Source organism: Oncorhynchus gorbuscha, linkage group LG15 (genome assembly GCF_021184085.1).
Source record: "Oncorhynchus gorbuscha isolate QuinsamMale2020 ecotype Even-year linkage group LG15, OgorEven_v1.0, whole genome shotgun sequence".
Classification (NCBI taxonomy): Eukaryota; Metazoa; Chordata; class Actinopteri; order Salmoniformes; family Salmonidae; genus Oncorhynchus; species Oncorhynchus gorbuscha.
In genome coordinates this window covers 64771487-64788936 of record NC_060187.1, presented here as the reverse complement: position 1 = coordinate 64788936, position 17450 = coordinate 64771487, and the positions used below count along the sequence as shown (strand labels likewise).

The 17450-nt window shown below is 42.5% G+C and overlaps 1 protein-coding gene across 4 annotated transcripts in view; it reads right to left on the bottom strand.

Moving 5' to 3' along the window:
- LOC123997764 (semaphorin-6D-like) overlaps positions 1-17450 on the bottom strand; it is a 132333-nt gene that overhangs the window by 6597 nt on the left and 108286 nt on the right. For all 4 annotated transcript variants that reach the window (XM_046302297.1, XM_046302296.1, XM_046302295.1 and 1 more), the window contains 3 exons: positions 16319-16377; positions 15884-15934; positions 13119-13283 (listed from right to left, as the gene is read on the bottom strand). In XM_046302297.1, the coding sequence (XP_046158253.1) occupies positions 13119-13283; positions 15884-15934; positions 16319-16377 (275 nt within the window). The remainder of the gene's footprint in view (positions 1-13118; positions 13284-15883; positions 15935-16318; positions 16378-17450) is intronic.

Sequence of the window (17450 nt, the reverse complement as noted above, 5' to 3'; positions counted from 1 at the left end):
AGTGGTACTAGCCACCTTTCTCGCAATCAGAGCTCATTTACAAAGGCTGCTGCCATCTGTGGTGTCAGGCTCTTCTCCAACCTTAATGATAGTCTCTGTGAAATTGATAAGTCTGGGGAGTCGGGAGAGTCGGTTTGGGCCACCCAGGAGTTCCAAACAGGCTAATTTCATCCCGTAATGAGAGCTCAGGTTAGGCATTAATGGGCAATGATAGTACCAGCTTTAGATGTAATGGTGGTGATGGGATGTTGAAGATGATGATGAGGAGGAGGATTTAAGTGATTGGGCCTAAGAGAGACTTGTCGAGGGTTTTTCTCTTTCGATGAAATTACAAAGAGCTGCCACATGCTTCAGCTTTAACAAGAGTGAGGGCACTTGATTAGAAGGGAATTTCACTGAGGGAATTTACAATTAGGCGTTTAGTGGAATCAAACATCTCGTACAACAATTTCAATGACAGCAGTGTCACTTCATAATTTCTTTAAATGGGTTTTGTTCAAATAGGTTGCCAATACATGATTCTGTCTGAATAAGGAAAACATTGCTGGGCCGAAAACTGGATTCTGTGAGGGTAAATGCAGGCAGCATACCAATACCATTTGAAAGAAAGATATTCATTAATTTATAAGGGAAAGGGAGATGTGAATAATAACTTGCATTAATCTACAGCACACGCAGAACACAAAATGGAATGTCCTTGGACACATTTAAAAATAAAAAATGCTCTTAGGTCATGTGTGTGCGTTTGTCTTTATATATATATAAACTGTATGTGGAGAACAGGTACACACACAGTATGTCTTTAGGTATAAACTGTATGTGGAGAACAGGTACACACACAGTATGTCTTTAGGTATAAACTGTATGTGGAGAACAGGTACACACACAGTATGTCTTTAGGTATATACTGTATGTGGAGAACAGGTACACACACAGTATGTCTTTAGGTATATACTGTATGTAGAGAACAGGTACACACACAGTATGTCTTTAGGTATATACTGTATGTGGAGACAGGTGCACACACAGTATGTCTTTAGGTATATACTGTATGTGGAGAACAGGTACACACACAGTATGTCTTTAGGTATATACTGTATGTGGAGAACAGGTACACACACAGTATGTCTTTAGGTATATACTGTATGTGGAGAACAGGTGCACACACAGTATGTCTTTAGGTATATACTGTATGTGGAGACAGGTGCACACACAGTATGTCTTTAGGTATATACTGTATGTGGAGAACAGGTGCACACACAGTATGTCTTTAGGTATATACTGTATGTGGAGAACAGGTACACACACAGTATGTCTTTAGGTATATACTGTATGTGGAGAACAGGTACACACACAGTATGTCTTTAGGTATATACTGTATGTGGAGAACAGGTACACACACAGTATGTCTTTAGGTATATACTGTATGTGGAGACAGGTGCACACACAGTATGTCTTTAGGTATATACTGTATGTGGAGACAGGTGCACACACAGTATGTCTTTAGGTATATACTGTATGTGGAGAACAGGTACACACACAGTATGTCTTTAGGTATATACTGTATGTAGAGAACAGGTACACACACAGTATGTCTTTAGGTATATACTGTATGTGGAGAACAGGTACACACACAGTATGTCTTTAGGTATATACTGTATGTAGAGAACAGGTACACACACAGTATGTCTTTAGGTATATACTGTATGTGGAGAACAGGTACACACACACAGTATGTCTTTAGGTATATACTGTATGTAGAGAACAGGTACACACACAGTATGTCTTTAGGTATATACTGTATGTGGAGAACAGGTAAGCAGTGCACACATTGTAGGCTGAGGAAATGAGTAACAAAGCTCCACTGCAGCTTCAAGCACAAACTCATCATGAATCTATAAAAGTAACAAAAGCACAACAGGGAAAACCTTGATGTGTCAATAGAGGAGCACAGACATCAGCCTTGAAGCTCCTGGCACTCTGCTCGTAACTCTAAAGGGTACTTGTCACCATTACCGTTTTTCTCTGACAGCCTCTTAATACAAACAGAGAGAATATGTGGCAGAATTAGCATCAAACAAGACTTCGTTCCTCGGTCTTGAAGTAGCTGCCGACACAAGTGTCTCGTTACCTGGCGTTGATGGAAAGTTATATGTAGGTCACAAAGTTACAGGAAAAGTGTCTGCTCCCTGTCGCTCTGCCAGCGCTATGAGGAAGTAAAGACTTTTAGAGCACTGCAAAGCTCTCTATCACTATCAATTGGGCCATTTGCTCTACATCAGTAAGTAGAATACTGGGTGCCATTCCCCTATAAAGAGATGCAATATACTGTACTATCACATTCTCCTGGCGATAATGTTAAATTCACAGAATATGTTTGACGTGCTGCTTTGAAATCGTAAGTTCTATCCATTCAAGTGCTATATCCATTGTATTTCTATGGCGTTATTTTTTATTTATTTAAATGTTCACCTTTATTTAACCAGGTAGGCTAGTTGAGAACAAGTTCTCATTTACAACTGCGACCTGGCCAAGAATAAAGCAAAGCAGTTCGACACAAACAACAACACAGAGTTACACATGGAATAAACAAACATACATTCAATAATACAGTAGAAAAAGGCTATATGCCAGTGTGTGCAAATGAGGTAAGGGAGGTAAAGGCAATAAATAGGCCATGGTGGCAAAGTGATTACAATATACCAATTAAACACTGGAGTGATTGATGTGCAGAAGATGCATGTGCAAGTTGAGATACTGGGTTGCAAAGGAGCAAGATAAATAAATACATACAGTACGGGGATGAGGTAGTTGGATGGGCTATTTACAGATGGGCTATGTACAGGTACAGTGATCTGTGAGCTGCTCTGACAGCTGGTGCTCAAAGCCAGTGAGGGAGATATGAGTCCCCAGCTTCAGTGATTTTTGCAGTTTGTTCCAGTCATTGGCTGCAAGGAACTGGAAGGAAAGGCGGCCAAAGGAGGAATTGGCTTTGGGGGTGACTAGTGAGATATACCTGCTGGAGCGCGTGCTACAGGTGGGTGCTGCTATGGTGACCAGTGAGCTGAGATAAGGCGGGGCTTTACCTAGCAAGGACTTATAGATGACCGGGAGCCAGTGGGTTTGGTGACGAGTATGAAGCGTGGGTCAGTCAACGAGAGTTCACAGGTCGCAATGGTGGGTAGTATATGGGGCTTTGGTGACAAAACGGATGGCACTGTGATAGGCTGCATCTAATTTGGCATGGCGGTGCTTCATTAATTTATTTTGTCCTAGGCCAGTGTGTCAGTGAGCCGAGGCAGTATGGGTGTTTTATGAATAATACAGGTCAGGATGCCCATGTCTCTGTGCGGATTCCCCCAGCCTCCCTGTGGCTCCCAGCTCCCAGTTCTGTGACTCATCTGGGCCCCCTGACCAGGACCCTATGACTATTGAAGGGTTCCACATGGCCGAGGAGCTATGAGTCAAGAGCCACAGTGGGGAAATGCACAGCGGAGGTACACAGATCTCCAACCCCACGCACAACCTGTCACAACACGTTTGGGGCAGGGGTGGATGACTCAATCGGGCCGTATGCGTGACATATGGTGGCATGGTCACAGTGAAATTAATACCCACTGAATCATGGCATGTGGGAGACTGGTGTGCTGCTAGATGGCACACAGGAGGCATATCATGCAGGCCAACAGTATAATGCATTGCCTCAATACAGTGTTGAAAGAAAATACCTTCAAAAAGGGTCAAATGAATAATTTTATGACCCATTATTGTATGACACCTCTGATAAAGAGGTGAGTCAAAAAGGTTTGAGAGCTTTGCTTTAATGTAACATGTGACCATTAATTGGAGTTGCCTGCACCTGTGTAGTGGTAGAGGTTGCATAAAAATGTTAGTAAAATATAGGTGTGTTATATAAAGATATGTGGTGCCGCAGGATTATTGAAGCTACTCAAAGCAACAATAACAACCTCCTCTCAATGGTTTATATAATGTTAATAACTGAGTGTTTTTCCATGTTTGTTTTTCTCAGTTGTCACACTACCTTTAGCCAAAGTGTGGGTTCAGCATGATCTCTGTTGAACAGAGGCCTACTGTACGTGTAATGCGTGAAGAACAGAAACACACACACACACACATTAAGAACTCTCAGGTCTTCTAAAAGGTTAACACACATATGGTTGAGAGCGGACAGGAGGGAAGGAGGAGAGAAATGTGACAGAAAGGGATGGGGCAGCTGGATGTATTCATGCTCAACAGGACGAGAGACAGACAGAGAGACAGAGAGACAGAAAGAGAGACAGAGAGAGAGACAGAAAATATAACTTCAGTAAGAAACTGCCAGGCAACAGAAAAGAGAGAGAGCGGAACAGGACAGAAAAAATATGAACTAGAGAAAATAAAATGATATAGAATGTGGCAGAAAGCTGGGGACAAAAAGTGACAGAAATAGAGTGTGAGAAAGAATGTGCAGGGAGCAGATTGTAAGGGGAGGCTGGGAGATGATGATGGAGAGAGAGAGATGTGTCAAAGTGAGTGACAGATTGTCAGCCTGGTGGGTTTTGAAGCCTCGCTCTCAGAAGCAGCTGTGTTTTGGTACGTAGAAGGCCCCCGCGTGACACTCTCATAGCCCTGCGTGAGAGAAACACTGAGCGATTATATCCATAATGATAAAAATAGACAAGGATGTGCATTATGTAACCAAGCTAAAGCTATACGCAACCTGGAGTCTGTTCTGCGTTTCACTAATTAGGTATGGGTTGTGCGAGGAGACAAAGTTGAGAACGTGTCGATTCTGGAGTGTGAAGTGCTATTTCAGCAGGTGATTAAATGCCTCCAAAACAAACAAAAACAAAAGAAGTGAAACACAAACAAGGAAAGCAGAAGTTTTCACCTTTGACTCAAGTCTAACCCTTCTCTGAGATGCTTAAAACCAATAGTTATATAAAATCATACAGATTCATTTAGCTCCAACTGAACTACTACTGTACATACCTAAGCAGTGTTTCAGAGTCTAGCTGTGTTTTTATTCTACAGCATGTGCACCATAGAATCAGCTAGCCATCAAATGGATGGTCTTGAGCATCAGGGATTTTGGATAAACTGGACATCAACCGATTATTGAACTGGGATACTACAGTGTTTACGGTAATCCTGATTACTGATGCTTAACTATTGTGTGGAATATAGACAGCTCTACTTTGGGACAATTCCAATGTTGTTTTCAGAGTGAACTATCCCTTTAAAGATTACTGACACTGCTCAAGATCACACTTACAGCGCCTTCAGAAAGTACTGCTACCGATGGACTTATTCCACATGTTGTTGTGTTATAGCCTGAAGGAAAAAAGGAAACCGCACACTGCTCTTGATAGTATCACTGATCTTTAATAATCTTACGTATTGGCCTCACAGCCTTCGTCAGAGCTCTGCTATTTCCCTTTTCCTTCATCTTGTTCAACTGTTACCATGCACCTGCAAAAAAAGATTGCTCAGATGTGTGAGTGCCTTTTGAATGTTGTGTTGTAGCCGGAATTCAAAATGGATCAAACTTATTATTTTTCTTATCCATCGAAACACAATACCCAAAAATGACAGAGTGGAAACATGTTTTTGGAAGTGTGCAAAATGTATTGAAAATGAAAAACAGAAATATCTAATTTATTTAGTATTCACACCCCTGAGTCAATACTTTGTAGAAGCACCTTTGGCAGCGATTACAGATGTGAGTCTTTCTGGGTAAGTCTCTAAGAGCTTTCCACACCTGGATTGTGCAACATTTGCCCATAATTGTTTTCATAATTCTTCAAGCTCTGTCAAATTGGTAGTTGATTGTTGCTAGACAACAATTTTCAGGTCTTGCCATAGATTTTCAAGTAGATTTAAGTCAAAACAGTAGCGTGACAACTCAGGAATATTCACTGTCTTCTTAGTAAGCACCTCCAGTGTAGGTTTGGCCTTATGTTTCAGGTTATTGTCCTGCTGAAAGGTTAATTAATCTCCCAGTGTCTGGTGGAAAGCAGACTGAACCAGGTTTTCTAGAATTTTGCAGTGCTTAGCTCCATTCCGTTTCATTTTTATCCTGAAAAACTCCCCAGTCCTTAAAGATGAAAAGCTTTAAAATCTAGGAATTTGTAAACATTTCGAAAAACACAATTCCACTGACACAGAACCAAAAATCTCAATTTAATCCATTTGAAAAATCAGGCTGTAACACAACAAAATGTTGAAAAAGTCAAGGGGTGTGAATACTTTCTGAAGGCACTGTAGCTAAGCATGGGAAACGACTCCGGAGTTCTATATCTGCGTCAAGTAAAGATGTTCCAAAATAGCCTAATTAGTTTCTGTTTCTCTACAGCTGAGGGGAGAATGTAATAGTTCCATTAAAGGGTACTTCATTCCATAGTGCCGCAGTGAGTCAAAATGGCCCTGGGCTTCGCAGGCAACCATTAACCCCGACTAATGCCAGAGATGTATTTTCTGCCATGGAAAACACAACAACAAATCATCGGCTGCAACACTCCAAGCACTGAGAGCGTTTTCAAAATTAGACACGAACAGGAGTCTGCTAACTAAAATTCGGAGTACTTTGACTGTTCAAATAGCTGATGCTTGGGTAATGATGAACAGAGTTAACGCCCTGTGTTCGTGTGTGTGTGGTGTGTGAGTGTGTGCGAGAGGGGGTCTGGGTGATCGTGTGAATGAGTTCAATCATGTATTCTCATTATTAAGAATATTCATAATATTACACATCAGTGCCCAACCAATTGGATGCAGCTTGATTTATGCACACACAAGGTAATATGATACGCTGTAATGTAACTGGTTCACTCCAATTGAAAAATAGTGCTAATGAACATGGCATTGTATTAGAAGTGTGCTGATGCATGTAGAGCATCAATAGGTTTCACTGAGGAGACTTGTGTTGAATACTGGTAAAAAAATAAAAATTAAATGGCATGAATGGAGAGATCGAAATGTACACAATCGTTACCTGGAGGAAAATGGGGGAGCGTCATGCTTTTTCAATTTCAGTCAGGAGGGTTTAGTGTAACAACAATATCATGGAATAAAATACAATAAATTAGTAAATTATAGTTTCCCAAATGATGATGATGATTATTTTTACAAGTGCATATAGGCTTACCTGTTATGTGGCAGGTATAAACAATGAAACAATGAATGGCTTTTTCTCTTATTCATTGATGATCAGATACTTCAGTTGTATCTGGTTCTGTTGCAATACATTTGAAGAGTTGATATACTTTAGCATTGTCCCAAACTTAGACTGTCCTCTTTTTTTGTGGTACTTTTACCTGTTTTTCATGATATCCAAATAGATAGTTACAGTCTTGTCCCATCTCTGCAACTCCCCTACGGACTCGGAAGAGGCGAAGGTCTAGAGCCATGCATCCTACAAAACAAGCCACAATGCTTCTTGACACACTGCTCGCTTAACCCGGAAGCCAGCCGCACCAATGAGTCGGAGGAAACACCGTCCAACTGGAGACCATAGTCAGCTTGCAGGCACCTGGCCCACCACAAGGAGTCGCTAGAGCGCGATGGGCCAAGGAAATCCCAGCTGGCCAAACCCTCCTCTAACCCGGACGATGCTGGGCCAATTGTGCGCCGCCTCATGGATCTCCTGGTCACAGCCGGCTGTGACACAGCCTGGGATCGAACCCGGGGCTGTAGTGATGCTTCAAGCATTGCGGTGCAGTGCCTTAGACACTGCGCCACTTGGGAGGCCAATATATCCTATTTTTTAACAATAGCCTGAATAGAAATCCGGTGCTGCAGCATGTGCTCATTCGTTGTCATGCTCGATGGTGGTATAAAAAAAATATTCTGCTGGTCTCTGGTCATTTTCGTAGAATAGCATAGAAATACATTATAAAAGGCAATTTTCTTCGCAGACAGCAAATAAGAGGATAGATTCATGTAGTGTCAAACCCCCCCTTATCCGTGGTGGTTTGCAAATCCACAACCTTCTGGCTACTTTGCATTGTGATGCTTACGAAATGAAGAACAGTTTCTATAACTGCATACAGTATCTAAGGCTCTCGTCTGTCTTTGGAGTGAGGGTAAACGCTAGGCATGTTTCTTGATATCCACTTCATATTTTAATTATTATTTGGGGTATTGCGGAGGGTCACTTGTTTTTTTCCTCTCCAAGCATTCAGGGAGGGTCAGATAAATATATATTTTACTGAAGGGAAGGCCATCCATTTTCTCCAGGTATCCCACATTACAAATAACATACAAGACCTTAGAACCTGGCAAGTAGAGACCAATTTGCCATAATATCTCAGTACATCACTCAACACTGACTTTGAAAACCAAGATATCTGTCAAAACATGAGCAATAATACAGTTCAAAGACACATTTTCTATTTCAAACAGCTTTGGAACAGACATAGTTCAAGTACTGATAGCCTCATCATCCACAATCAAATCAAGCATGGCACTACATGCATTGTGGGACACATTTTTACATGCAATTGCATCTGGAATCAAATAAAGAGATCGAGGGCATTCACCATTCAGCACCTGGTAAAGCTACTGTATTCCAGAGCCAATCCTTAACATAACTCCCTAAACAAACAAATTAACTGTCTGAATAGAAAAGCAGCTCTGGAAGAACCATAGCTTTACCAAACAGTGGCCTGAAACCCACGCCTAAAGCCACAGAGAAACAACTGCTTGTAGGCAACAAAAACACACAAAGCAAAGTTTCAGTCATAGGCTTTGAAACTGGGTAGAGAGGTCATATGGGGAAAAGGGGAAGAGAAGGCGAGGAGGATTCAACAAAGGAGGCAGATAAGGGTTAGTCCAACTGAAAAACAGGCAGATTAATAGAGAACTATTCCCCAGGGGTCGAGGAGACAGAAAGGGGTAAGGGGTCGGGGTTAGGAGTCAGGACAACTGCGTGTGTGGATCTGTACACTGTGGGCCCAAACGTCACTGGGACACTCAACATTCTGATGTTGACTAACACTCTGGTCTCCATTGTGTTATCATGATAATAAAAATGTCATGGTGACACTTAGCACTCTGAACCTGAGGGTGACAGTAAACATATAGGAAGTTTCCCCAGACACAGATTAAGCCTAGTGCTGGATTTAAAAGCATGCTCAAAGGAGAATCACCATCAGCTTTTTTTTGTCCAAGGACTAGGGTTAATCTGTGAATGGGAAACTAGCCCCTAATGTTGACAGACAGGCCAGAACATGATGTGAATAACTTCAGTATAGTGCATGTTTTGAGGTGTTCATTTTGCTGCGTATGGAAAGATGTAGTATTGTGCATGTACTGTATATGACCCGTGGGGAGGTGTACAGTACAGAGCTCTACAGTGTGTGTTTTCATAGTCAAACCTGATGTCAATCATAGCCTTCAGAAAGAGCGAGTAATTCAGGCAGAGGACTTAAAGGAAACACTGATCTAGGTAAAGTGACCTTTATTTAGTGTCATTACCACATGACTAACGAGTGATGCTAAATTGGCTGCAACAGCTGTGACTGAGGCACTTTAGTGAGGTGGGCAACATTTTCCTGGTTATGATGAATAGCTTAATGTACACACCCAGCGTGAGGAGGATGCTGCATTGGATTGTTGATATGCCTAAACTATCCATGTTTTTTGAGTTTATAATGCACAACTTAAAATGAATTTAGCGACATAGGATGACTGATGTTGTCGTAATCAATTGAAGAGAGGTGAGGTGATGAGAGTTGAGTTGTATTTATGGCTTGACGGGAAGTCTATATTCCTCGATCCACTGAGATATAAATAAGAGTAAGGAACTGACACCAACCCTTCTTCAGCAGCAAAGAGAAGTTCAGCCCGAGTTCATTCTCTGCTCTTCTCCTCGTGCTTTAATGAGTTTCAGAGCCCTGCCTGCTTGCCTCTATTATCGAGTTTTCTCCCTGTACTTGTTGGCTGAATTAGCTGCTAGCAAGGGTTTTTTCGCCATACCCACACAGGTGAATTTGAATATGCGGACGACCCCGGAGAAGGTCTGTTTAAAATAAGCTAAGCAGGAAGTAACACTGGGAAAACAATCAATATGGAGGTCTAAAAGCTGGGTCTAAATAATGTGTGTTTGCGTAGGTTGAAGCATTCTGACACTACAGGGAGGTAGGCGTTCTCCCTTGATGGAAACATAGGGTCGAACCGCAGCTAAATGATCGCTGGATATGTTCATAACAGAGAGGTCTCAAAAGGGGTGCTTGTACTTGAATTTTGGCCAGTCATAGTCTTTATATAATACATTGCTTCTATCCGTAGCTGGATGAATCATGTCACCTTGTATTTGCTTCTGTGTAGGCCTTACATAAAATATAAACAAAAGCAGTTGGGATGCAATTCTAGAGTGCTTCTGAATTGCTATTACTGTAGCTTGTGGTAAATAGTTTGTTTATTGTGCCAAAGATGTTTCAAACCTGCTTCAAGGCTAGCCTTAAACTTACATCAGAGCTAACTAGACTCTTCTCAAATTAACCTCAGTTTACGCTGGTGCTGAGCTAGAACAAAAGCCTGCACCCACAGCTGCCCTCCAGGACCAGAGTTTCTTGATCCAAATTCTACCTATACTGAATCTCTTCTGAAGTTTCCACGATATTCCTTAACTGAAACCAATAGCATCATATATACACACACGCATACAGTGGAGCAAAAAATTATTTAGTCAGCCACCAATTGTGCAAGGTCTCCCACTTAAAAAGATGAGAGGCCTGTAATTTTCATCATAGGTACACTTCAACTATGACAGACAAAATGAGGAAAGAAAATCCAGAAAATCACATTGTAGGATTTTTAATGAATTTATTTGAAAATTATGGTGGAAAATAAGTATTTGGTCACCTACAAGATTTCTGGCTCTCACATACCTGTAACTTCTTCTTTAAGAGGCTCCTCTGTCCTCCACTCATTACCTGTATTAATGGAACCTGTTTGAACTTGTTATCAGTATAAAAGACACCTGTCCACAACATCAAACAGTCACACTCCAAACTCTACTATGGCCAAGACCAAAGAGCTGTCAAAGGACACCAGAAACAAAATTTTAGACCTGCACCAGGCTGGGAAGACTGAATCTGCAATAGGTAAGCAGCTTGGTTTGAAGAAATCAACTGTGGGAGCAATTATTAGGAAATGGAAGACATAGAAGACCACTGATAATCTCCCTCGATCTGGGATTCCACGCAAGATCTCACCCCATGGGGTCAAAATGATCACAAGAATGGTGAGCAAAAATCCCAGAACCACACGGGAGGACCTAGTGAATGACCTGCAGAGAGCTAGGACCAAAGTAACAAAGTCTACCATCAGTAACACACTACGCCGCCAGGAACTGAAATCCTGCAGTGAAGTTTGCTAGAGAGCATTTGGATGATCCAGAAGAAGATTGGGAGAATGTCATATGGTCAGAGGAAACCAAAATAGAACTTTTTGGTAAAAACTCAACTCGTCGTGTTTGGAGGACAAAGAATGCTGAGTTGCATCCAAAGAACACCATACCTACTGTGGGGGTACCCTACATGGGGGTGGAAACATCATGCTTTGGTGCTGTTTTTCTGCAAAGGGACCAGGACGACTGATGTAAAGGAAAGAAATGAATGGGGCCATGTAAAGGAAAGAATGAATGGGGCCATGTATCGTGAGATTTTGAGTGAAAACCTCCTTCCATCAGCAAGGGAATTGAAGATGAAACGTGGCTGGGTCTTTCAGCATGACAATGATCCCAAACACACCGCCCGGGCAATGAAGGAGTGGCTTCGTAAGAAGCATTTCAAGGTCCTGGAGTGGCCTAGCCAGTCTCCAGATCTCAACCCCATAGAAAATCTTTGGAGGGAGTTAAAAGGCCGCGTTGCCCAGCAACAGCCCCAAAACATCACTGCTCTAGAGGAGATCTGCATTGAGGAATGGGCCAAAATACCAGCAACAGTGTGTGAAAACCTTGTGAAGACTTACAGAAAACATTTGACCTCTGTCATTGCCAACAAAGGGTACATAACAAAGTATTGCGATAAACTTTTGTTATTGACCAAATACTTATTTTCCACCATAATTTGGAAATAAATTCATTAAAAATCCTACAATGTGATTTTCTAGATTTTTTTCTCTCATTTTGTCTGTCATAGTTGAAGTGTACCTATGATGAAAATTATAGGCCTCATCTTTTTAAGTGGGAGAACTTGCACAATTGGTGGCTGACTAAATACGTTTTTTTGCCCCACTGTATATACACATATGTGTGTCCTATAGCTAGTACAGTGTGTGGGTGCATCAGAGAGAGAGAGAGGCCTTCCTTGGAACTGCCAAGCTGTTACTTCCAGAACAGTTCCCCTCTCGCCTTATCAGCCAGGTCCCCGTGCTTTTGATTGAACCGGCAGCCAGGCGACACTAGCCCATGCTGAAATAGATTGCGTTGCCCAAGTTTCTATTACGGTTTCCCCTTGTACGCTTGCCAGCTGCTGGTTATTTATTTGTTACAGGCTTTTCTCATTTGAGCCTGAGTGGCTCATCATTGCAGCCGGAGACTCTGTCGGCCTGAATGGAACCCATCACTAGCAAGGATTTATGGACTCCTGACAAGGCACCAGAGGAGCGCAGCAAGGAGAGCCTGGGCTAAAGGAAATAGCATCAACGAACAGTCTTCCCATCCTGCTGAATATTAGGAGCTCCGGTTGGTTTCCTATTGGGAGTAATCTGGGAATGACATTCAGGAAGCAGCGCTCTAGACAGCGTGAGAAGAGAAGACGTGCTTGGTCGTGTGTGACTGTTAAAGTGTGTCCCGCTGGAGAGCGCAGAGTAAGCTACCCTAGTAGATGGACTAAATAAGAGATGAGAGGAGACATGCAGGAGTCATTTTGTTAGGACATTGTTTGGAAGAGTTAATTGGATCCAATGCAGTATCTATTTAAGTGATTAAGCCTCTCTAACTCACGGTTGCTTCATTAAGTGAGTGGATATATGGTTAAATGTCTAGTGTCCTACACACAGAGATTAGAGTGTTAGTGCTCATCTTGGTTAGTAGTGTGCAGTGAAACTTCAGGGCCCATCAATGCAATCCAGTGCAGATCAAAGTTCAGCAGACAGGCACCCCACCTCCTTACCCTCCATCTCCACACTGATTGCTTCCGAGTCAGGTGACCCCTGGTCCCCAACTGGGACTGGAGGACTGCCATCAGGACCTGTACCTCTTTCAGAGTCACCTGCCACCTTAGGGAATGGGGCCACCTGATTGGTTGTGCTGGCGGTTGTTGTGGGTGTGGTCTTCCCTGTTGTTGTGCAGGTGGGGGAGGGGTAACAAAGTGACCCGTTAGTGAAATGGAAATGCAGCACACAAAAACACCTAAATATAATGTTGTTTTATGACAAAGGAAGGATTCTTTGTACCTTGGAGAAAAAGATATGTAAATCCAGCATGAAAAAAAATATTACTGTCATAATTCCTGTTAAGCTGATGATGACAATGAGGACATTAACATAAAGAGTGCTTTGAAGAGAATTCAACTGAATCCATGACTGCAATAAATAAAGTAGGTAGCCTATACATCACACGTAAAGCACTCCTCCATAGGTGCAACATGACTCAGCGCTTTAGAACCAACATTTTTCCCACTGTTTAATGCCCTTAATAGATAAAACATTCAGGCGTTGCAGAAATTACGAGACATTGGAGAAAAACACTCAGGGCCAATATGGCCATGAGTTGGCTGCAGTGCCGGCCTTAAGATTTCCAAACCGGCTACCTTTGTTACTGAACCAGTGAGGAATCTCTTGCACCTGGCACTGCAGCACATTCTACACAGCAAAACCCTGTTGTTGTGGATGCTACCAGCTGGTGCATGGACTCTTCCAGCACATACAAACTTTGATATACAGTTACCTTTCACGTCCGATTTTCTTCACTAAGTAGTTTGACAGATGAGTTGAAATAGATACTAGTAGCTGAGGTAATGGTAGATAATGACTTACAGCAACTTTCGGTTCTCTGCTTCACTAAACTGTTTTACAGGTAGTTACCGTCTAACCTACATAGGGAATGGTCTATGGAAAATGTGACAATGTCAACATATCCAATTAGGATTTGTACTGGTACTGTGGTGTCTGAGTCTGTGGATCCAATACGGGTCTGTACTGTGAGAGACCTGGCAGAAGAAAGCACTGTCATCGTCACAACACCCATCATGAGTGTCTTCCTAATTCTCTGACAGTGGATGTCCTTGAGGCCTTGTGTGCAGCACGCCACTATTGATGTGGATGTTTCGCTAATAAGCCGGCCATAATGTTAGCATACTGGAGGGTGCCAGCCCAGATTGAAAGTGAAAGGCCCGCTCTCGATGCCAGTTGATAGTTTTCACTCTGAATAAGATGCCCTGTCAGAGCACCAACTGCGCCAGGCAAATTAAAACGGCACACCGGGGGAGTTCAGCCTTGGGATGCCAGACAACAGCTCCAGGGCTGCATTATTAGTTCAATTTATCAACATTGTGTGTGTGTACATTGCTTTCTCCTTTCCAGAGAGAAAAGAAAGGAGAAAAGCACAATATGCAATGGGGAATGATTTGACTGTCCACACTGCTGGGTGTTTGTCTCTCGCTGCTTTCTCTATGGGATGGGATTGTTCCATTCCGGGGAATGGTATGAAAGAGGACTTCGCAACCAATGCACACCAGCGAGAATGGCATTGTTCAACATTATGGGGTGTTCTATTGTGGGGAAACGTTGTTCTTCAGTTTGGACTCATCAAAGGCTTTTGTCATTCTGCAAGTCTGAGTCTGAAGTCTGGCAGTGTGTGAAGTACTTCAAACAGAGTACAGAGGCATGGATGGAGTAATCGCCTGGCGGAATTAGCCAGTGGGGTCGCTCATCTAGTCCCACTGCCCACTGAGCGGCACTTCCTCCAGCAGAGAGGATACAGAGAACAAAGGCATTGTGGGAATGTGGAGGTCTGAGGCTAAGTATTGCTTGTGTTCTGAAGTAGATAGAGGCTGGACTGGACCCTGGATGGATGGTATTGTTGAGATATAATGGCCAGCAACTCTCATTAAGATGGTCTCAATGCTGTGTTTATCACTTCTAGGGAAAAACAGCCACCATCAGTACCCATGGATAATTTGTAAGGTGACAAAGGGCTAATTAATTTTTTTTATTTTTTACCAGCAATTCCTTTTGGGGAAAATGGTGGATTCCCAATTGAATTAGACTGACAAGTAAGTTTGAGAAAAGTGAGCCTGAATGAGTTCACCAATTGTATCACTAACTACCTGACTAGTTAACTAACTAACCCACTAACTCAGCTAACCGAAAACCAGAGCTACGTAAATAAGAGCAGTAAACAATTCTGCTCTCTGACAAAAAAACAAACAATCATTAAGTCATGGCCCAGGGATGTCACTATCATAATTCAAAGATAATTCTACAGTAATTGTTTATTTATGCTACGTTAGACTACATCTCAGCTGAGAGCTAGCAATGTGCTTGCTGCCAGCCGCTGAGCTCTGTAGCCACCCTGCTCTATGGGAAGGCAGTGGGGAGTAACGGAGCGTTACAGGGATGATGATTCTCCTTGATAAAGGGAAGTGGGCAGCTTGGTAACTGGTGCTGCTAGCCTGTCAAACATCCATGCTGGTGCTGCTGCTGCGACTAGAGTTGGTCAATAGCTCAATGGTTAAAGATAGCTGTTGAGGTGAGAGAGGTGGTGTTGCTGTTCTACGCAACACACTCTCCTGAACTGCTCGTGTTGCATAACAAGTCCAAAAAAGGGGAATAGAGATGTTGCTTACAAGGCTTTGCTAGCGTTAGCCTGTTCGCTAACAACCTCAGACAGTTCGGACAAGTTTTAAAAGTAGAGGATAAAGAAATGTCAACTGACCATATGCTGAATCAGCAAGAGTGTTTTGCTTGCGTGTGGTCGCCAGGACGTCTAGAGAAGAAAAGGGAAAGCAACAGACATAGACAGAACAGTACATTGTGTAAGTCTGAGTAGTGGTTAAACACTCAAACTGTGCTTAGTAAATGTATAATTGACTGCTTGTTTAACGTGCCCATCTGCAAGGGACTATTGAGAGCAAAATTCCCACCGGGGTACTCTTCAGCTAGGAAATGACAGGCTACTTCAACTTGTACCGAGTTGCTGATTCATTTCATTGTACTATCACTCTCCAAGTATGGCAATCCCTTTTTCTGTAGAATTTTGGACAATTAAATGCACTTGATAAGCTTCGCTTGTTATGAAAGAGCTTTTATGATGGCTGGCTCTGTGCATCTAGTGGAGAGCCATTAAGAACAGATGATTGGTCCACCTTACCGTGGCAGCTGTCGGGGTAGTGAGGGTAGCCGTTCTCCACATCCTGCTCAAATCCGCCCCTGAGGAAAAACAAAAACAGAAGAGGACAAAACGGCCTGTCAGCGTGTGTGTCATTCCTCTTTCACCATTTAAACACAACCTTCCGCTTTCATTAATTGGGTACATTGTCAAGCTTTCCAAAAATGAAGACAAAGACTTAAATAAATGGTGCTGCAAAAGAAAACCATTTCATTGGTTTTGTCTCTGCAAGGTCAGGCTGACTGTTTTGTTAATGTCCAAATTCAAATGGATGTGTCGAGGTGCTATCACCTGGCAAGAACAATGTTTCCCCACCAGTTGCATCCATGATGATACTCTGTTCTCTGGTTCCACTTACACAGCAAAAGAAACATTGCATTCTTGCAACATATTTAGTACCTCTAGTATGTATTTACATTTGGTTGAGCTCCAGTGCATTGGACACTTTCTTGGACATCTTTCTTCTATGAATCAAAGGCTTGTACACATACAGAAATCATACATTTCCCCTGGTGAGTAATGTGATTGCGTTGATGCACAGTGGAGTGAGTGGCCCCTTAGTCAAGCAGAACATAACATCAATTGACACTGAATCTTCTACGACGCAGTGTATCGACTGAGCAGGCAATCAAAGAAAAGAACAGATGTAAATACTCATGAACATTCACACATACGCAAACACGCGCTCACACACTTGCTCGCGCGGGCAATCAAACACACATCTACTGAAAAACAGACGTTCCAGGCGCGGCAAAAAAAACAAATTACATCTAAATGAGAAGCAGGCCTAGATGAGTGAATACAGACCCAGTGAGCAAATCAAGAGTGAAAAAAATACAACAGGGAATTCAGAGGGGAGAAATAATCAACTCTAAGAAATAATAACTTCACTTATCTTTCCATGCTCAGCAGTGGGCCCACTGACAGCCGATAGCATTAGTTGTATTACCACAGCAGAGTGGGTTTGCTTGTGAGTGAATAGGTCGGCCTGGGGGGGGATTTTGCGTGATTGTGTGTCCGTGTGTGTGGACCACAACTAGTAACCAGTATTACTGTATGCCTCCATTCCCTTTCTGTCTGTTTTATTCATGTATTTCTTTCTTCTGAGAGTTTG